Raw genomic sequence first — 21,657 nt, forward strand, 5'->3', positions numbered from 1 at the left:
GGTAGGCTCCCCTTCATTTGAGGTTTTCAAGCTGAGGTCTGGCAGCCGTCTGTCAGGGATGCTTTGGTTGAGATTCTTGTATTACAGGAGTTTGGACTAGATGACCCTCAGAGTCCCTCCCAACTCTACAAGTTACTCTCATTCTATGAATCGTCAGGTAAGGCTAAGAGAAACTCCCTGTCTGGTCAGTGCAGACAATGCAGTGCTAGATGGAGCCACGGTGTACTCTGCATAAGTCAGCTTCCCGCTTTCCCGCTTTCACCAGGCTTATGCTGTTAGGGAGTTCATGGCAGAGAAGAGATTGAAACCAGGATCTTTGTCACTCACAGCTTGTTCTCAAAACTCCCTGCTACAGGAAACACCAAGAGGATACATCTCCCCAAACAACAAATATTTGGATCACAGCATTTTGATACAGAAGAGACTAGATTGTTTCTTATAGGGAAAGAAGGACTAGGGGTTTATTTCATGGAGAAAGACACACTCAGAAAACTGCATCTGGCCCAAAGCATTAATGAACAGCAATTAGTTTGTGGTTGAGAGCATGGAAGCCAAAGAAAGACTCTTACCTTAATTTTCTCAGGAGCAGAATCACAAATCGTGGTTGGAGACAATTTTGCTTCCTAGACCTAATTGGCCAGACAGTTGACAATTCCATACATGATAATTTATGAAAGCAAACCAAGTGGGGTTGAGGGGGCAGGAAGTCTCCAATACAACTTGAAGATATCTTGGAAGTTTAACCTCTAGGAAACCAAGAAGTATTATGTTAAGCAAGAGGAAGGAAGCCTGCTGCTCTCCAGATATTGCTGCACTGCAGCTCCCATAATCCCTAACCATCGACCATGCTGGCCAGAGGAGGAGACTGGAAATGGGAGACCAGCTACATCTGGAGGACCAAATGATGTTCTCCATACTTGCATTACACAGTATTCTGTTACTAAATTCTACACAAAATAGATAATTTCCCCTTCTACAAAACCATCTAGTTTCCCAGGAATATTGATATTGTATTTCTGAGCATGGTGCTTTCATTGCTCAGACTTTCTCTCCCTCAATTATACCAAACTCAATGATGCTGATGATGTATCAGCTGCGTTATAAAAAAGGGGGGGATCTAAAGCAACTTGATAAGATAAAATACAAGAAATAAAAGCAATTTTTAAAAAGAACAATGAATAATACAAAATACATAAAATACCCACCCTGTGAGAAAATGGGCACCACCAGAGGTGGAGGTAACTTCATTACCAAAGACCTGAGTAAACAAAAATGTCTTAGCCTGGCACCTAAAGACTGACAAATACCCACAAAACTCTGTATTAACAGACATATTTAAATAGTGATGTGCCTACTCAGAAGTAAGCCCCACTGCACAGTTAGAAATTTATATTTAAATACTATTTAAATGTATGTTCTGTGCAGATGTTTTCAAAACTGCAGGTTCACACAGAAATGGGACAGAACCGATTTATGGGTGGAAGCCAGCAAATGAGGTGTGGATGGGTCATAGATAGATTCATTTGCTCACCCTTAATTCCTTGGCCTTGCTCAGTTGCAGTCCCCAAGGACAATCCCATATAACGTGCAGTACAGTGGTTCCTCGGGTTACAAACACTTCGGGTTATAGACTCTGCCAACCCAGAAATAGTGCCTTGAGTTAAGAACTTTACCTCAGGATGAGAACAGAAATCACAGTGGCAGCGGGAGGCCCATAGCTGCCAAGTTTTCCCTTTTCTCGCGAGGAAGCCTATTCAGCATAAGGGAATTTCCCTTAAAAAAAGGGATAACTTGGCAGCTATGGGGAGGCCCTATTAGCTAAAGTGGTGCCTCAGGTTAAGAATGATTTCAGGTTAAGAACGGACCTCCAGAATGAATTAAGTTTGTAACCAGAGGTGCCACTGTACTTTTCAGTAGTCCAATCCAGAAGCCACAGATGACAGTCGCTTAGTCTGCAGCCTCACATCTTGATCTGTGTATCTGAATACAAATGGGCTGGTATGGTATTAGGGAGCCATGGAGTGTAACAACCAACATCTCAACAAGGCAAATGAAAGGGCTTATGAGTAAATAACATGTCAGCCCCTAAAGAGAGTGAGAATTCACTCTTGGTTATGTTTTATGAGACAGTGACAGATCACCAGTCACATTTCACAACTGACTCTTTCCATTTTTCACGCCTGCTGGTTTCAGATTCAATTTGGTTGTCATGCTGGGATATGAATCAAAAGTACCCTGATCGCTACATCGTAAGCACATTTGGTGATGTGAAGGGAGGAGCTGGCCTTCATAATTCCTAAGGGAGGGAGGGAAGGAAGGAAGGAAGGAAGGAAGGAAGGAAGGAAGGAAGGAAGGAAGGAAGGAAGGAAGGACCCAAACTCCACACTTCCAACTCTACAATTCTATGATTTGTGATTCCTCCAGGAAAATGCAAAGATAGCTCCAGGAGGTGGTGCTTGTGGGCTTATTTAGTGGCTCATGGGACTGGTTGAATCCTGTCACAGTCCTAGATGGCTACAGCTCTGCTTGGTCCTTGCTGAACAGCCTCACAGTGCTGTGCCTTACAGCAGTCCTGGCACCTGGCGCTTGTTGGCACAGTTAAGATCACGCCTTGTTAAACATGCAAATTGCAAACAAAATTAAAAAGGTTCTCTCGCACTCTCTCCTTCAGCCTTTCACAAAACTGATCATGTCCTCTGGCTCAGGGCCATTGCCAGCCTAAGTAGTTGTTTAATAATAAATGGTTTTTGAAGCCTGCCAGTTGTTCCTGCAAGTGGACATGAGAAAGAGAGATGGAGGGGAGAGAAAGAGAGACTATCACAGCTTCATCTGTCATACAGAAGCCAATAGGGAATCCATTCTGAGTTTCTATATGCCTTTTCTGAGTTGGGCTACACAAGTGACATGTCGATCTGTGATTCTTCTTGAAGATATCCTCCCCTCCCTTTAAATCAAAAGCATTATGAGGCTGCAAAATGTAGAAGCCCAGCCAACCCAAAGCCCACCCCTACTCAACTGATCATGAAGGCTGGGCTGGGGCATAGGGGGGCTCTGGGCTGGGGATTAGCCACCCCTGGTTTAAGACATGCCTTACCTTGAAGTGCCAATTATTTCCAGAAAAGTAGATGTGAGAAGCTGCTGCTGGCAGAATTTTTCTTTTGATGGGGCAGCCCTACCATGAGGCAGAATGAGGCAGTCGCCTCCGTGAAGGAGGATATCCCATCCCCAGAGTCCAGCTGTCAGTCTGGTTGGCTTTTATAGTTGGAATGGAGGGAGGCGCCATCTTCTTGTCTGCCTCCACTCTCTGCTCACAGATCCTCTTATAACCTTTGTCTGCTGGCCCTCCAAAGTGCACCAGCTCACAGCCTTCCCACTCCAGCTATTCCTATTGCACCAGCAATGGACTCGTTCTTTATTATTACTGTGTCCTGTAAAGAAACTCAGAGTGGTGTTCATGGGGGTTTTGCCTCATAAGGACCCTGGGAGGCAGGTTCAGCTGAGAAATGCTGGCCTTTAAGAGGAGAGATGTTTGACCTGAGACAACACACCACTTAGTATTTTTCACTGCCTCTTCATGTATGATTTCTGAGGACAAGAAAGGAATCAGAGGTTTCCAGTCCTAAGGAACAGGATCTACTGAAAAGCTAGACTTCCTTCTGAGTAAAATGTATTAAACTGTGCTGTAAAGCACAAATCATTGTGTCTGGCATTTTAGTCCAGCAAATATATCCAGACAGAAAACTTCTTTCATTCCAAGGGCCACATTTCCTTGTGGACAACATTCTGGAGGCCACATGCCAGTGGAGGGTGTGGTCAAAGGTATAATAATAATGATAAAAAAATATTATTTATACCCCACCCATCTGGCTGGGTTTCCCCAGACACTCTGGGTGGCTTACAGCATATCTAAAAACATAATAAAAACACCAAGTGTTAAGAACCTCCCGCTACAGAGCTGCCTTCAGGTGTCTTCTAAAAGTTGAGTAATTCCACAGGGCGGGTGCCACTACCAAGAAGGCCCTCTGCCTGGTTCCCTGTAACTTTGCTTCTCGCAGTGAGGGAACCACCATTGGAGGAGGACCTTAGTGTCCAGGTTGCATGATGGAGGTGGAAAAGCTTCTTCCGGCATACAAGGCTGGGGCCACTGGCTTTGAAGGTCAGCACCAACACTGTGAATTGTGCTCGGAAATCTCCAGGGTCCCAGCAGCCACTCCCAGTCACCAGTCTAGCTGCCACATTCTGGATTAGTTGTAGTTTCTGTGTCAGTTTCAAAGGTAGCCCCACGTAGAGTGCATTGCAGTAGTCCAAGCGGGAGATAACTAGAGCATGCACCACTCTGGCGAGACAGTCTGTGGGCAGGGAGAGTCTCACCCTGTGTACCAGATGGAGCTGGTAGATAGCTGCCCTGGATACAGAACTGACCTGTGCCTCCATGGACAGCTGTGAGTCCAAAATGACTCCCAGGCTGTGCTCCTGGTCCTTCAGGGGCACAGTTACCCCATTCAGGACCAGGGAGTCCCCCACACCCACCCGCTTCCCTGTGCCCCAGAAACTCCACCCCCATCATTCTGCCCAGACTCTGAGGTCCAGTGCCGAGGGCCTTCTGGCAGTTCCCTCGCTGTGAGAAGCCAAGTTACAGGGAACCAGGCAGAGGGCCTTCTCGGTAGTGGCACCCACCCTATGGAACGCCCTCCCACCAGATGTCAAAGAGAAAAACAACTACCAGACTTTTAGAAGACATCTGAAGGCAGCCCTGTTTAGGGAAGCTTTTAACGTTTAATAGACTATTGTATTTCAATATTCTGTTGGAAGCCACCCAGAGTGGCTGGGGAAACCCAGCCAGATGGGCGGGGTATAAATAATAAATTAGTAGTAGTAGTACTTCTGTCTTGTCGGGAGGAGGGCATTGGATGTGACTTCTACACACGCACACCACCCTCTGTCCAAATAAGCAAAAGGCATTTTCACTAGGAGTGTCTGAGTCAGGGTCAGGGATGGTGTGATCCAGGGAGAGTCATGAGAGCCAGAGAGTCTTGTGGCCGCACGTCTGACCTATGCAGTTGAAAAATAAAAACAGTGAAACCCAAGGCACATATCCATAACTCAAAAATATTGTTTTTGGATTATATTTGTGTGAGAACCACAAGACAGAAACATTTTCACTCAGATTCTAAAATGCCCATAACTGTTTCCATATAAAGATTTTCTAAAGGAATGAGAATTTTTACTCAGCCATCTGGAAGGATATGTTTAAAGTCTATGAGCCAAGTATAGTTCCCTTTTTATCCTTTATTTTTTAACTCTTGATGTAAATCTTCAACTTTCTGAGTTGGTTACTGTAAAAAGAGCAAGAAATTGAATCCAAAAACTGACAGCTAAGTCCAACACAATTCTGCTGGTGGAGGCAGGAGAATGCTGCAACCATTTTAAAAGATGCATCTTATACCAAATTTAAGAACATCTAGGGCAGATCTAAAACCAAGCTAATAACTTTGCAACCTGATTCACAGGCTGCAAAATCTCTCTCTCTCTCTCTCTCTCTCTCTCTCTCTCTCTCTCTCTCTCTCTCTCACACACACACACACACACACACACACACACACACACACACACACACTGGCCCTGTTTGTTAATGCTTTAGGTGGCGGGTGACAAAGAAGGAATCCTTCAAGGATCAGTATCGGGAGCTGTGCTTTTTAACTTGTTTGTGAGCAATCTGGAGTTTGGGTGAGAATTCAGGTGGTCAGGTTTGTTGATGATACTAAATGGTTCAGGGTTGTTAAAACAAAAATGATTCTGCTCAGCTCCAAAAGGACTTCTCCAAACTAAGTGAATGGGGGGCAAAATGGCAGATGCAATTCAGCATATATACTCAGGGTGTGTAAACTTTCTGCTATGACTTTGGGGTCATTGCCACTCGATGAAGGTGTTTACCCACTTTGCAGCAGTTCTGAAAACAGCAAATTCCATGCTAGGAATCATTAGAAAAGGAATTGAACATAAAATTGCCGCTGTCAGAATGGGATTATACAACTCTATAGTGAGACCACACTTGGAACATGGTGTACAGAATATGATAGAGTTGGAAAAGGTTCAGAAAAGGGCAACAAAAATGTTTAAAGAGGGAAGATGGCAGCGCCCTGGAGGGAAACGGGACAATACCCCGTTAGGAAACTACTAAATTTGATCACAGCAAAACAACCAAATCTCCACTGACAGTCTAGACATCCTTAAAGCCTTTGATTGTATGGAATGGAAATACTTAATAGAAGTATTAAACAGCATGAAATTCGGCCCTAACTTCCTAGATATCCTTAAACAAATTTACTCTATGGTTTCAGCAAAAATCAGAATCAACAATCAACCATGCAATAGAAAGATCATTCTCCCCACCCCCTCCTCTCTTTCCCCCCAACTGCATAATGCATATGATAACAGTATCTCATACTGAATGTAAACAAACTTTTTCAGACTCTGAATGGAAAGTGGAGACTCTATATGTAGTTTTCTTTGTGTGCTTGTTACATGAGAAAATCTTTAAGAAAAACTAATTCTTAAACATCAAAATGTTTAAAGAGTTAGTGCAACTTCCCTTTGAGGTTGCAACATTTTGGGCTTCTTGATTTAGAGAAAAAGTTGCTTAAGGGAAGAGATGATAGAGGTGAGATTATGCATGGTGTGGAGGAAGCGAATAGGGACCCCCCCCCTTCTCTCATAACACTGGAATTCATTGCCATCCAGTGAAGCTGAATGTTGAAAGACTAACTGTGGAGAGAAGTTGTTATTCACACAGTGCACTGTTGGAACTATGTGAAGAAGTACCTTCTTTTATCTGTACTGAATCTTCCAACGGGGGTGCAAAAATTCTGCTGCTCCCCAGCATCTGCCACCCGGGGCTGCCACTTCACCCTGCCTAATTGTAGGACTGGCCCTTCTTGTCTAGTATCACCTCATCAGTGGCAGACTAAGACTTTCCACGGCCCGGGGCGGCCCGGGGGCCTGTGGCATCACCACACGCACACAACACATGCACAGGAGGCACGTGATGCATGCACTGTGCGCGGCAGCTCCGCGCATGTGTGCTGTGCGACGGATCTGCTGGCGGACCTCAGTGCCATGCAGGGATGCTGCCGCATGGGTGTAGACAGGGGGGGCAGGAGGGGGCAGTTGCCCCCCCCTAGAAGCAAAAAAATAATGTATTTTACAGACCATAACCAGCACTTTTCCCCTCCAAAAACTGAAGTGGAAAGGGCTTTGCTTTAGCAAGAGTAGCTAAGTCTCCGCTTGCTGGGGGGGGGGGGGAACAGCTGTAACAAAAACACATCAAATAAATAAAACAAAGTGGCTACCAGTGGTTAAGCAGTTAAGACAATGGAGCAGATATCTCCAGGCAAGTTTCGGTAGCTGACCACTTCACCCTATTGTTCTTCAGTGGAAGTTGTTAATGAGCATTCAGGAATCGCATTAAGACTATTGACGATTTAATGAGGGTGCAGAGGATTCAATTTGACTAAGGTGGCTCTGCAAGGCTAAAAGGAAGTGAATAAGAAAGGGGGGGTGTAGCTTTGACAGACACAGTGATGTATACTGTAAATCAGGGGTGGCCACCTCCCAAGAGACTCTGATCTACTCACAGAGTTTAAAACTGGGAGTGATCTACCCCCTTGTGGGGGGTTCAGGTCAAAGCTGTTGAGTTTTTTTAAGGAAGGGAAGCCCTGTTTTGGGGGGTTTAGGTCAAACTTGTTGAGCTTCTTTTAGGAGGGAGGGAGGCCCATTTTTGTTTAGGGCTTCAGGTCATAGTTCAACTTTTTTTTAGGGAGGAGGAAAACTTTGGGTGAGCTTTTTTTAGGGGTGCCAGTGACCTACCAGTGATCTACCACAGACATCCAGTGATCTACTGGTAGATCACAATCTACCTGTTGGACGTGCCTGCTGTAAATCAAGCAGAGAGAAAGCTGCTTACAAGGCTCCTGTACAGGCGTACCGGTATCTTCCTCTTGCTGCAGAGTTCCAGCATCACAGCGTCAACCAGAGGCACCCACAAATATGAGTTATCCCTCTCTCTATTTCTTCCTTCCTTCCCTCCCTCTTCCATCCTTAATAAAATACTGGGGGGGGGCAGATAAGCCCCACATAGAAAGCCCATCAACATGGGGGGATGACTCTTTCAAATATGGTATTTACCAGTAATTGGGGGTGGGGGTGGGAGAGGCACCTAAGCCTCTAGGAGTTGGCTGCTATGTCTAGGAGTAGGACAATTCAAGAAAGCAGAATGATGCATATACTATGGTAATATATCAATAGAATCATAGAATTGTAGTCGGAAGGGACCACAAGGGTCATCTAGTCCAACCCCCTGCAATGCAGGAATTTTTGCCTAAGGTGGGGCTTGAACCCACGACATGGTTGAAATATTATGCTGATATGCAGCAATGCCTCCGAGCTGTCGTGACTGCAGCCGTGCCTTGCCTCGCCCTCGCCCGCCCTGCCACCCCCTCTCGCCTGCCGGACCCTCCCGTCCTCTTGCTGCAGAGTTCCAGCATCACAGCGTCACCCAGAGACACCCACAAATATGAGTTATCCCTCTCTCTATTTCTTCCTTCCTTCCCTCCCTCTTCCATCCTTAATAAAATACGGGGGGGGGGAGATAAGCCCCACATAGAAAGCCCATCAACATGGGGGGGGGTGACTCTTTCAAATACGGTATTTACCAGTAATTGGGGGGAGGCACCTAGGCCTCTAGGAGTTGGCTGCTATGTATAGGACAATTAAAGAAAGCAGAATGATGCATATGCTATGGTAATATATCAATAGAATCATAGAATTGTAGTCGGAAGGGACCACAAGGGTCATCTAGTCCAACCCCCTGCAATGCAGGAATTTTTTCCTAAGGTGGGGCTTGAACCCACGACATGGTTGAAATATTATGCTGATATGCAGCAACGCCTCGGAGCCGCCGTGGCTGCGGCCGTGCCTTGCCTCGCCCTCGCCTGCCCTGCCACCCCCTCTCGCCTGCCCAACCCTCCCGTCCTCTCCAGCCAAGCAGGGTAGCCACCCCCTCTCGCCAGCCCCAGAAGCACAAGGTGGCCGCTGCCGCCGCCACCACGATGTCATCGGGCCCGCTGGGCCTGTAGCCCCGCCCACATTCCCACTTCGTGGCCCCTCCCCTCCCGTGCCTTGGCCCTGCCCCTGAACGACCATGGCTTGCCCCCCCCCTAGTTTTGATCCTGGCTACGCCCCTGTGCTGCCGCCTGGGATCCTCCGCTCGCTGCTGCAGCGGCTTCATCCCCGCACACCGCTGGGGATGTTTGCCGGCGGCTCTGCTGCGTAGCAGGGCATCGGTGGAGGTGGGGAGAGGGCGCTGCCCCCCTCCGAGTGGAACCCGGGGTGGAGCACCCTTATCGCCCCCTCCCTTCCTACACCGCTGCACCTCATGACTTCATGGAAGAAGCAGGATTCGAACTGTGCTGACATTACTAACCACAAAAGACAACTCACAGGCTGGGATGTTTGTTCAATTTCTTTATTCCCCCCCAATAATAAAAAATAAATTAGTCATTTAAAAAATCAAACTTTTCCCCATTGGAGAATACATATACAAATATGAAAAAGATGCTGTACAGAATTGGTTCAGGTGCATTGCTGGTGATAGATATTCCTGAACTAGTCCTTAAGTATTTTTAAACTTATACATCTCCCACTTTTTCTTTAAAAAAATCCGTTTGTAGAAGTGGATTATTAACCATGAATCAAAGAAACCATTAACTATTGATTTACAGTACAATACTTTTATATATGTCAATGTGGTATAAAACTCTAGGCCAGAGACTGGTTAGTATTGCCAAAAGAGCTGGACAGAAATATCAATGGCATATATAAATAAATCCACTTTTAGTCCCTTTTTGTAAAACAAATGAACAAACAAATTCATATTCTAAATAGTAGAACTATTTTGATGCAGTGGCTTATTCCATATAGACACAGCTTAGAATACATATTTTCCTATAAACATCTTGTATTTACAAATATAAAAAATAAGTTATAACAAAGTATATCCTTCCTTGTTTCAGACAGTTAATTTCAGGTGTGTGGTGATCTGGGCAATTCTCCACTGCGTGGGCAGACCTGGCCGAGTTATGTATGTGTCTGTTGACTGAAGATGAGCCAACGTCCTGCCTGTGCTCAGATTGGTCCAGAAAGAGCAGATTTTCTCTCTCCCCTAAATCGGAAATGGCTCTGCTGGTCCCTGAGGCAATCTGAACTGATTTAGGAGCTGGGTAGGCAGGTTGGAGATGGGAGAGGGTGGGATTCTTCTTCCCCTCTGGTTGAATCAAAGCTGAACAAGAATTCAGGTTCATAACATTCTCCGTCTATTTGAGGTGAGCATTACAAGCCCCACAAGGCTAATATTTCCAGGCTAAGAAATACGAGTCTTGGTGCCATCTCTACCACTGACAACTTCTTTTGGCATCTACACCAAAAGCACAAAGCAACTATCAGGTTGTATCAGGGGTAATCAACACGGTGCCTTCCAGATGTTGCTGGCGAACAATTCCCTTTGTCCCTGACTGTTCGCCAGGGTGGCTGAGGCTGATGGATGTTGAATTTCAAGAGTCATCTAGTGGACACCACACTGACCTACAGCATGCTGGTTCTGTCATGGGCATGTCTGAACATTGAATACAGAAACACTCTTTCCCATCACTGCTAATAGGAAGAAATGAGTATTACTGAACAACAGGAAAAGGAAGAGTGAGTACGTCATGCATTTGAGCTGGGATAGTCAACAAGGGGTGCCCTCCAGATGTTCTAGACTACAACTCCTATCAGCCACAGCCAATGCATGGCCAATGGACAGGGATAATGGGAGGTGGAGGCCACCATGTTGTCTACCCTTTTACTAGTATTACACATGAAATATGTAGGTTGCTCTAGCCATGTTGGCTTACAGAGGCCACATCACCAAAGAAAGGAATGTAGATCAGAAAAAAGAATGTTTAAATCACATGCTTATTTACTACAGATCATGTGGGGAACATTCTTCAGGACCTTTGGGGTCTGGGTCCTTATGATACAACCTTCCCCTGCTCTTCAGTCCTAATGGTGTTTGTCTTTTAATACGGCTAAGATAAAATGAATGATGAGTCAAATGTTGGGTGGGTGGCCAGCTAAATGAAGCTCTAATCCAGGCATCCCCAAACTGCGGCCCTCCAGATGTTTTGGCCTACAACTCCCATGATCCCTAGCTAACAGGACCAGTGGTCAGGGATGATGGGAATTGTAGTCCAAAACATCTGGAGGGCCAAAGTTTGGGGATGCCTGCTCTAATCACTAGGAAGGAAGGATGATACAACTTCCAGTCAAGTCAGATTTTGCACACAGAGTGGAGAATGCCTCAGGCAACAAAATGGATTAGAACACTCTTGGGAAGCAATGACAAAATGGCTGCCATGTGGGGATGGGGTGGCATAACACAAAATTCCTGGCACTTCCAAAAGAGCAGAAAATGAGTTAGGGCCACAACATGGCCCCTGATCGGTGGGGGAAAGGCACCTGCTTCACTGCTCTCACATGCAAAGAGAAGTTCTTTGTGATTCTCCTGGGTGGAGAATGGATTGGAAGAGGATGGGTGTCCATTGCTAGCATCCAATGAAATGTGGGCATGGTTGGTTTGGGTTGGGTTTTTTTGCGGGGGGGGGGCAGGCTCAATGCAGGACAGGCTGAGTCAATGCAAACAGGTACTGACTATGAAGAATGAACATTTTCTCCTGCAATGTGGATTTTTGAGGGGATATTTACTGAGACCTTTTGCAGGCACATAGGAGGTATTGGCAGGCACATTGCTGCCTGTGGGCACTGTGTTGGTGACTCCTGACTCAAAAGGAGGCCATCTGAGGTGCAGAGCATTAAAAGTAAATGCACGGGTTGAATGTCATCAAATGCATCATCCCAAAAGAGGAGACAAATTTGTATAATAATTTTATATGCTTATTTATATGGATAGATGCAGATTTAGAAATAATGACTATAAGTTAGAAATAGAAACACAATACATCCCATCATACCAGGGACAGCAACCAGGGGGTCTGTGTGTTTGCTTAGTTGCCTGACCGGGTGTCGATGGGCAACTTGGATGCCCCATGTGCTCCCCCTTCATTAAACCGGATTACAAACAGAGGCTGGTCCTCTGAAAAGCAGAGAATGTGGCCACCTCAGCTACCGGCCAGGGAATGCAATGAATGTGCTGGGTGGAGAAAGAGTCTGACTTGGTATAAGGTGGCTTTCTGAGTTTATTTTTAAGTGATCACAAGACGGATTACCGTAATTGTAGTAGAGGGGGGCCATCTAGTAATTGCTGCCATCATGAAATTGGTCGTGTGCATCCTTTTTGACTTTGCCACACAGTATTCAACAACTATTGGCATTTGCCAACACCAACAAAGAAAGCAATACAAAGGTAGGCTGCTGTGTTGGTCCATGGGGGGGGACCCTGAACAAGGACAGCAACATAATCACCATAATTGGGACCAACAGTGTGTATGTGTCACAAAAAATGAGCTAGCCTTCAAATTTCACAGAGGTTTTCCTCAGGAATGATGTAAACTATTGAAAAGAAAGGGGAAGTGGTTGAAGGAGGAGTGGTTGAAGAGAGAAAAATATGTATGTTGCACTTGTAGCACTGTGGACTGGATGGATCCTTTGAGGGAATTGGGGCAGCATTGCCCAACTGCCCTCAGCCAGCCCCCACCTGCCTGACTTCTGATGTAGAAGTTCCCTCTTCCACTCCCAGCTGGAGGAAAGGGACAGAGCTGGAAGGCATTGACTCTGCCTGTTCTCGGCCTCCCTGCCTTTGGCTCTACCAGTCCAAATGGGCACCAGCCTCCATTGTTTTGCAGGGCGGGGGGGGGGGGGCGGGCCTCCCTGTCTGTGTTACAGTCTTAGAATGGTACTTCTGGAAGCTCTTTGAAACTTGCTCGGCAGGTTAGGTTATCCTTGGTACAAAGTATATATTTTGTTTGTTTGCAAAACTTATAGGCAACCCTTCAGTACAGTGGTACCTCGGGTTAAGAACTTAATTCATGCCAGAGGTCCATTCTTAACCTGAAACTCTTCTTAACTTGAAGCACCACTTTAGCTAACGGGGCCTCCCGCTGCTGCCGCGAGATTTCTCTTCTCATCCTGAAGCAAAGTTCTTAACCTGAGGTACTATTTATGGGCTAGCGGAGTCTGTAACCTGAAGCGTTTGTAACCCGAGGTACCACTGTATAAGTATTGCCAATTAATGAGGAAGTGTTTTGCTTGATATGCAAGACTGCCATCTGCAGCAAATAAGCAACAGGCAGTCGCCATTTGAAAATACAGGGGCATGAAAATAGCATGTTGTTTCTGCTTGCAGCTGACGACAAAATGTTAAAAAGCAGTTCAGCAATGGCGTAAATAACATGTAGTACCGTAAATGGAATAGGATAAAAATACATATGGGGCTATCAAAAGGCCTGCACCAGAAATGTTATGTATATATATGTCATATATAAAATATAAAGTCATTTTGGGAGGTTTTGTTCTTGGGTGGGTGGAGGAAAATGTTTTAAATGTGGAGGTTCCAACCCAATCAAGTTTTGGCTGCTGTGGTTAACCCCAGTATTAAATGCCCACTAACATCCAAGCCATTTGTGCAATGCTGTGGTTTTTTGGGTGTTTTAATTTAATTTCTTTTACAAAAAAGGCCTGACTAATTATATGTAATTTTATATGCGAAGGTATGTGCAAAATTTCAAAATGCATATATTATACATATAAAAGTGTCAGGCCCCAATGTGGCACTTTATTACTGCAGCATAATTTTATAAGCACTAATACAAAAGTATTTCTGTATAGTTATATGTATTCTTGTATGTATCTGTTTGAGAGTTGGTTGCTTTGGGAAACCTGGAGTGTATATGTATAGAAAATCATACATATAATAATGCATATAATCATTTATTAGAATAATGAACATGATGTGTGAGCATAGCTCGTTTTTTAGGCAGAACTGGGTTTTTTTAAAAAAAATAATAATCAAGATTTTCTGGAAATGTCATCCCTGGTTTCATCCTGGTGGGAACCATTTATTGTGTCCAAGCAGGAACTAGAAGCTCTGCCTTGATACTAGCAAAGTTTCCAACATTTTTATTAGGTATCATAGAAGTATTATGTAAAGGAAAATGGTTCTGAGGAAGAGTTTGATGCCAGTCAAGCTCAATGTTCTGGGATTTTCTCAGTGCAATCCTATGCATTGGAAGTAGGTTCTGCTGAGTTCAATGGGGCTTCCTTCCAGGTAGGTGGGTACAGGATTGCTGCCTTCATTGACCCCTACTGTCCCTGCATGGATTATTAGTTTGACTCTGCCTGAGTCAAACTAATAATTACATCTCCTTACACCTCCCAAGATGGGCTTTTGCTTGGCTGTGCTGAATGCTGTTTTGAAAAACAACAACCCAGTTTTACAGTGTACATTTCCAAAAGGGTTACCTATACAGTGTTCTAGTGATATCACAGAAGCGTGCACATTCTCAAGGGGTGCGCCAGTATGGGAAACCTCTCTTTTTAAAAGGTAGACTCTGTTTCAGTCCAAGCAGCCACAAATGACTGGGCAGAAGTCCAGCGATGCCAGCGATGGAGCCGTGGTTATCTGCGCCCCAGAAACCCAGACTGCCTGTTGGCCACTCTCAAGCAGGAAGTGCAACACGCTGTTTTGTAATATGTGTAGACACACAGCCGGGCTTGCACGACAACATTGCAGTTGTAATATTTGTCCTTGCAGTTTTCATCTGGAAAGGACAAAATAATTCCTTAAACAGGCAATGGCTAAGGGGTTACCTTGTGCCACAGGAACTTTTGCACTGACTGAGACCAGCAGGGAAGTCTCTGCTCCATGTCCCCACATTGTCCCCCTCACCACAGGGATACAGCTAGTGATGGCAGGAGCTCCTTTCAATAGTAGCACCTCAATCAATCTTCACCAACCCAGTGCCTTTCAGATGCTTTGGGCTTCACAGTGGCCATGAAGTTTAGTATGGAATTCTCATAGTAAACACATTTTCTGTATGCAGTTTTGATTAATTTTAGAAAGCAATTGTCCTTGACGTAATGCATTTTTGTATAGTTTTTGCATCAATCGACCACTTCAATCGGCAGAATTGGCACTACTGCAGGTCCCACATAATGCCCATTCTGCATCGGAAAGAACTCGGTTGTTTAGTGTGGCAGCACCTGCCCTTTGGGACTCCCTGCCTGGGGAGAGCAAGCAGGAGCCGGCACTGTCTTGTTTAGGCAACCCTTCCCAGGTACTTAGATATGCCAGTGTGAATTTTAATCTGTTTTAGCATTTTAACTTTTGGTATAGGCCTGGGTAGCTCAGTTGACTAGAGTGTGGTGCTGATAATGACAAGGTTGCAGGTTCAATCCCCATATGGGACAGCTGCCTAGTCCTGCACTGCAGGAGACTGGACCAGATGATCTCGGGGGACCTTCTACCTTGACAATTCTATGATTCTGTATGTTTGGCTCCAATTTTTTCTTTATTTTCTTATTTTTTCCTTTCCGTTAGCTGCTTTGAGGGTCTTTTAAAAAAGCATTGAAGCAGTGTATAAATTTAATGAAATAAATAAATAAAATGATGAATTTGTTTATTTTATATTATTTCATACAATTTATATACTGCCTGCTTGTAAGAAGAAAACCTCAAGCAGTTATTGTTCCTTTCATGGGTATATAAGATATTGGGCAATGCTGCAGTGAAGGCAAAACCCTTGGAACTCCTCAGATGAAATTCCACTCCATCAGGGTCTCCTGCTTATGAGAAACATCCATGGATATATATATTTTTTGAAGAGAGCAAAATTAGGGTCTAAGGGCACTCTATCTGTGCCTTGTTAAGTTGACCCTAGAAAAGTTGCCCAGAGCCTTCCAGTGCAAAGATGTTTGGAAGGAGATGACATAAAGTTGTTTTGTTTTATTCTTGAAAGCAGAGCAGAGCCTGCCAGCTCTCCTCTGCTTCCAAGTTTTGGATTATGTTTGACATTCAATGGGGTGCAAGTTTCTTCCTGCAAAGCTGCAGTTTGAGCTGATCTGTAGGATTAAGGCTTTTTTAACTGTAGATATTAATATCAAATTTTGTTTCTAAAACTCTTCAGGGGAAAGTAGAAGTCTAGATGAGCATTTAACATTCACAGTGCTGCTTGGTGGTTTGTGTATGTTGGCGTTTTTTCTTCTTCCTAGGTTTGCTTAAATAATACATTTCCCTAAACCACATGGCTTAAATAATACATACACCCAATCACTTTTGTTCAAAGTCAAGTACAAATCAATTTCATTTTCATGATACCTAAATGCAAGGTAGCAAGCCGTTGTGTTTGACTGGCAGGCACTATAGCGAAGCGTTAATTGCTCAGCAAAACCCAGCTGTTTGAAGTGGAAGAGAAATTTCAAAAACAGTGGCAATTATTATTCATACAAATCCTACACTGCGGCAGATGCAAATCTTGAATTTGAGCCGTAGTCCTGGAATGTTGTACATGGGGAACTTCTTTAGCGACTTCAGCTTTGAAAACTTGACAGTAGAATGGGGGAATTAAAATTCCTATTTGACAATTATTTTTCTCCCCTTTTCTGAGGAGTTGGATCAGAAGTGGGAAATCTGTGCTCTTCCAGATGTTTTGGGACTCCAGTTCCCATCATTCTCTTCGTCTACATCAAGGGTAGCCAATGTTGTATCATCCAGATGTTGCAGAACACACATCCCACCGTCTCTGATCCTGTTGGTCAATGGGAGTTGAATACCACAACATCTGAAAAGCACATTACCTCTCCCTGATGTAATGCCATACAGGTTGCTGGTGGAATCTTTTAGAGACTTCCTGGGCACTCAAATGTTGTGTGTGTCAATAAAAAGACTAAAGCCTAAATGAAAAACCAATATACCTTTCAAAAGAAATTTGCTTAGGACTTCCAGTCTACCACCATTGCTGACCGGCGGGAGAATCTCGAGTTAGGAGTCTTGGCAGACCACAAACTTGACATGAGTCAACAGTGTGATGCAGCAGGTAAAAAAGCCAATGTAATTCTGGGCTGCATCAATAGGAGTATAGCCTCTAGATCAAGGGAAATAATAGTACCACTGTATTCTGCTCTGGTCAGACCTCACCTGGAGTACTGTGTCCAGTTCTGGGCACCACAGTTCAAGAAGGATACTGACAAGCTGGAACGTGTCCAGAGGAGGGTAACCAAAATGGTCAAAGGCCTGGAAACAATGCCTTATGAGGAACGGCTTAGGGAGCTGGGTATGTTTAGCCTGGAGAAGAGAAGGTTAAGGGGTGATATGATAGCCATGTTCAAATATATAAAAGGATGTCATATAGAGGAGGGTGAAAGGTTGTTTTCTGCTGCTCCAGAGAAGCGGACACGGAGCAATGGATTCAAACTACAAGAAAGAAGATTCCACCTAAACATTAGGAAGAACTTCCTGACAGTAATAGCTGTTTGGCAGTGGAATTTGCTGCCAAGGAGTGTGATGGAGTCTCCTTCTCTGGAGGTCTTTAAGCAGAGGCTTGACAGGCATATGTCAAGAATGCTTTGATGGTGTTTCCTGCTTGACAGGGGGTTGGACTGGATGGCCCTTGTGGTCTCTTCCAACTCTATGATTCTATATGTTTTTCTTTTTTATGTTTTTATTCCTTTTTTTGTTTTGTTCTTTGTTTTTGTGAATTTTTGTTATTTGGAATGTTAGAAAATCAATAAATATTATTTGAAAAACAAACCATAGAAACTTGCTTATTTTGGTCTTGTTAAACAGAAAAACACACACACCCAAACTTTTACATCTTGTTAAAATCTGACCTTATTGGCTTGCCTTAGTAGGCACAGTGGGTCAGTTTCTTTTTTCCTCCACTAGATGGAGATCCCCAGTTGTCCTACCTATTTCGGGTATGCAGTCTTGAGTGTTGCATTGCTCCTTCTCTTCGGGTTTAAGCTGGGAGTCACATCTGCTGCTGGGCGTCATTTCATCGGAGAGACAACGCACCTCTCGGACTCGGAAGCCGCCTTCGCAGGACTTTGAGCACTGCAATGCATTTAAAATAAATAAACAAATGCTCTGGCAAAGTATGAAATTAAGAAAGAAAGCCACACTCACAGTGCAGCCCTATGTATGTTTACTCAGAAGTAACCCTCTCTGCAACGCAATCCACCACACTGTGACCAGTACCAACATTACTCAGTCATTTTGGGAATTGCCACAGATCAGGAGTGGCATGCCAGGTGTTGACCCACGATCAACCCCAAATCAAAACATCAACGGAACATCAGCTCTGTCATTTTGCAGCTTCTAGTTTACTGCTTTCTCAGAATGCTGTTCTCTTGCCTTAAAACAGGAGTGGTAAGAGTAATTTGCCCTTCTGTGTGTTCAAGAAAACCTATGCAGGAAGCAAAGCACTCAATGTAGATGAGTGGGCAGAGTTGGGACAGTCAAAGCAATTTCCTCACTTAGCAGTCTGAAGCAATTTGGGATCATATTGTTTTCAAGGACTCTGGGAGGCAGGAGGTTGCAAGAATGAAATCAAAAGAGAACGAGAAGGTTCATCACACACACAGCCCTCTGAAGATACCCAAGTAAGAAGGAGCTCTTCACAAACCACTTGATGTCCACTAGACCTATTTTTATCTCAGTTGAAGGAGATACAGGAATGTTTTGACTTGTGCAGAAGAGACAGGTTTTCCTGCCAGCAGGGTGACTGTCAAGAACCTTTATATGCTTCTTTCCTTGTAACATTTACAGCCCACCTTTCTTCCAAGGAACCAAAGGTGGCATGTCTGGCTCTGGTTCCTCCCTTTTGTATCCTCATAACCTCCTAACCCAAAGATACCCAGTGATTGGGCAGGATCTGTAGTCCTAGTGCCCCAGGTATCCAACACTCTAACCGGGGACGGACGGACGGACAGACAGACAGACGGAGGACCTCCAGTAATGCAGTCAATTGTGATCCTCCAAGCTTCTCCATCTGATTCTCTTCAGGCCACACACACTACCAAGTCACACCATCTCCCCCCGAGGCCACACCGTACCCTCCTGGAGTGTTTTTGCTAAACTGGGATTTGCCCTTGCTTGCCTGGATGGAGGATAGAGCTAGCTCTCTCTCTCTCTCTCTCTCTCTCTCTCTGTGTGTGTGTGTGTGTGTGTGTGTGTGTGTGAGAGAGAGAGAGAGAGAGAGAGAGAGAGAGAGAGTTCTAGAAACTAGCTTACATGTCAAAGGCATAGCTGCCAAGTTATCCCTTTTTTTAAGGGATTTTCCCTTATGCTGAATAGGCTTCCTCACGAGAAAAGGGAAAACTTGGCAGCTATGGTCAAAGGTAAAATTCATATTAATTGTTCTACTCATTTTTGCCTCTGGCCCCACCCACCACCAACAAATGGCCCCTGGGGTGCTCTCCACAAGAGAAGGCGGTTCACAGTTTGAAAAGGGTTCCCTCCTTCAGCTCTAACCAAGGGTATTCAAGCTCCCCAGCTAAGATAGCTGATGTTCTGGGGTCTAGAAACTTATTAGTGGGAAATGGCAGCTGCATGCAGCTACCTGGGTGAACAGGATGCTGATGACCAGCCAGTTGGGTTCCTTGCTGAAGATGCTTTCATCAGCGCCTTGGAAGCAGACTAAACAGACAATTCCTTACTTGCATTCCTTCAGTGTTAAATGTCACTGCACAGATTACTTCTTTAAGTCAAGTCCTCAAAAGGATTTGTTATACACTGAAAAACTTGGAAGGTGTCAGGTCTGGTAGCCTGGAGGCAGGCAGATGGTTCAGCAGAGAGGAGAGGGAAGCAGTTCAACAAGGAATCCAGCGGGAAGGCAGACTATGAGCAACTCATCCTGTATTTCATCAATGCATGGTACAGCTGAGTGACAGAGGTTCCCAGGTTCACTTCCAGCACCTCCAGGTAGGGCTGCAAAAAGCCCCTTGTCTGAAACACTAGAGTCACTGCCAGTCAGTGCTGACATTAGTGAGCTAGATAGAGATTCCTCTCTTCAGTTTGACCAGCCACTTTAAAGGTCTGTGTGGGAGCTCCTCAGGTCCCCTAATCCTTGGAGGACTAGAAGCTGCACCTCCACCAGCTATCATGTCACCTCTCACTTGCCCCAAACTCTGCAACCTTTCCTCCCAGGGGAGCCCCCCCACCCCCTGCTGCTAGTTTGGGGCTTCCCACACACCTCTGGTTGGCCACTAGGAGAAGAGGAGGCTGGACTAGGAGGGCCTTTGGCCGGATGCAGCAGAGCTCTGCTTAACCTCTCCAGGGCTGGCCATAGGAACAGACTTCAGCTGAGCATTTGTGTTTTGGGGCTGAGAGAAAGGCAGAAGAATTAACCAAACACAGCTGAGTACTTACCGTGCTCCATTCGGTGCTAAACCATTTAGCGCCACAAGGCTTGAGGTAGCAGGTCTGCTGGCTGGGAGGTCTCTCCAGAAATGAGCACTCCTCAGGGCTCAGCATGTCAAAGCTGCTTTCAGTTTTTCGAATACAAATCACTTCTCTCTGCTGAGTTCCACGGCCGCATTCAATGGAGCACTATATATAAAGAAACAGAAAACAGAGGTGGAGATACATACTCACTTACTTCATAAACTGTAGACTGTCTTTTTAGTTGAATGCTTAATTTTAATTGTTTTTTTTTAATTAATAGTCACATTTTTCTATTCTGTTTGGAAACCGCTCTGAGGTTTCCTGCAACCAAGTGGTTTATAAGTTTTATGAAGCAAAGAAGAGATTTACAGACAGAATAGAATAATACTCTTATCAGTAAAAGCAGATAAAAACAACTCTTTAATGTGCTCAAAAGGTAAAATCAGCAATAGACTAAAAACAGATTAAACCATACTTCAACACTCTACATGTCTAGGGGCTCGTCTACACAAAACTGTTTTTAGCAGGCGCTGGAAAGAGTGCAGAAAGGCCCCTGCCTGGCGTGAAGAGGCTCCGTGTCCCAGAGTGCAGGTGCTGCCAAACATCAAAGATCCATTTCTAACAGATGTTGAACAGGTATTATGGGGCACCTGTAAAAGGGCCAGTTCCATTGATCAAAGTGGTTGAGTGGGCATATATGGCATAAGAGGTATTCTTGCAGGTAAACAGGTCCCATGTTGTTAATGACTTTATATACTAATAGTATCACCTTGAACGTGGCCCGAGAGCAAATGGGCAACCAGTGAAGATCTCTGAGCACAAGTGTTATACCCTGACACGGCCTCACTCCTGCCAGCAATCATGTTGCAGTATTCTGCACTAACCACAGCTTCGGGATAGGTGCAAGGGAAGCGGCACAGAGCACATTGTAGTAAATGTAATGGAGGTAGCTCCACCCCCCACCTCAATTGGTTGCTTACCATTTTCAATAGGCAAATTTGATGAATTAAGATATTTCACCCGATCTCCATAAGTGAACTAGCTTCTCTCCCCACCCCCAATGGAGAGAGCGCAAAATATAACCATTTTTTCACCATCAATTTTTTTGCAGCTGTTAGCAAATTCTAAACAGAACTTTTAGAAGACATCTGAAGGCAGCCCTGTGTCAGGAAGTTTTTATGTTTGACATTGATTATGTTTTTATATGTGTTGGAAGCTGCCCAGAT

General features: G+C 44.8%; 1 protein-coding gene across 10 annotated transcripts in view; it reads right to left on the reverse strand.

Annotated features, from left to right (window-relative positions):
* Positions 1 to 9,505: 9,505 nt before the first annotated feature.
* THSD4 (thrombospondin type 1 domain containing 4) overlaps positions 9,506 to 21,657 on the reverse strand; it is a 372,415-nt gene continuing 360,263 nt past the window's right edge. For all 10 annotated transcript variants that reach the window (XM_088657004.1, XM_088657003.1, XM_060282606.2 and 7 more), the window contains 3 exons: positions 20,417 to 20,596; positions 17,956 to 18,100; positions 9,506 to 14,810 (listed from right to left, as the gene is read on the reverse strand). In XM_088657004.1, coding sequence (XP_088513130.1) covers positions 14,668 to 14,810; positions 17,956 to 18,100; positions 20,417 to 20,596 — 468 coding nt within the window. In that variant the 3' untranslated portion in view covers positions 9,506 to 14,667. The remainder of the gene's footprint in view (positions 14,811 to 17,955; positions 18,101 to 20,416; positions 20,597 to 21,657) is intronic.

The sequence above is a fragment of the Zootoca vivipara genome, chromosome 13, assembly GCF_965207765.1.
Source record: "Zootoca vivipara chromosome 13, rZooViv2.hap1.1, whole genome shotgun sequence".
NCBI lineage: Eukaryota > Metazoa > Chordata > Lepidosauria > Squamata > Lacertidae > Zootoca > Zootoca vivipara.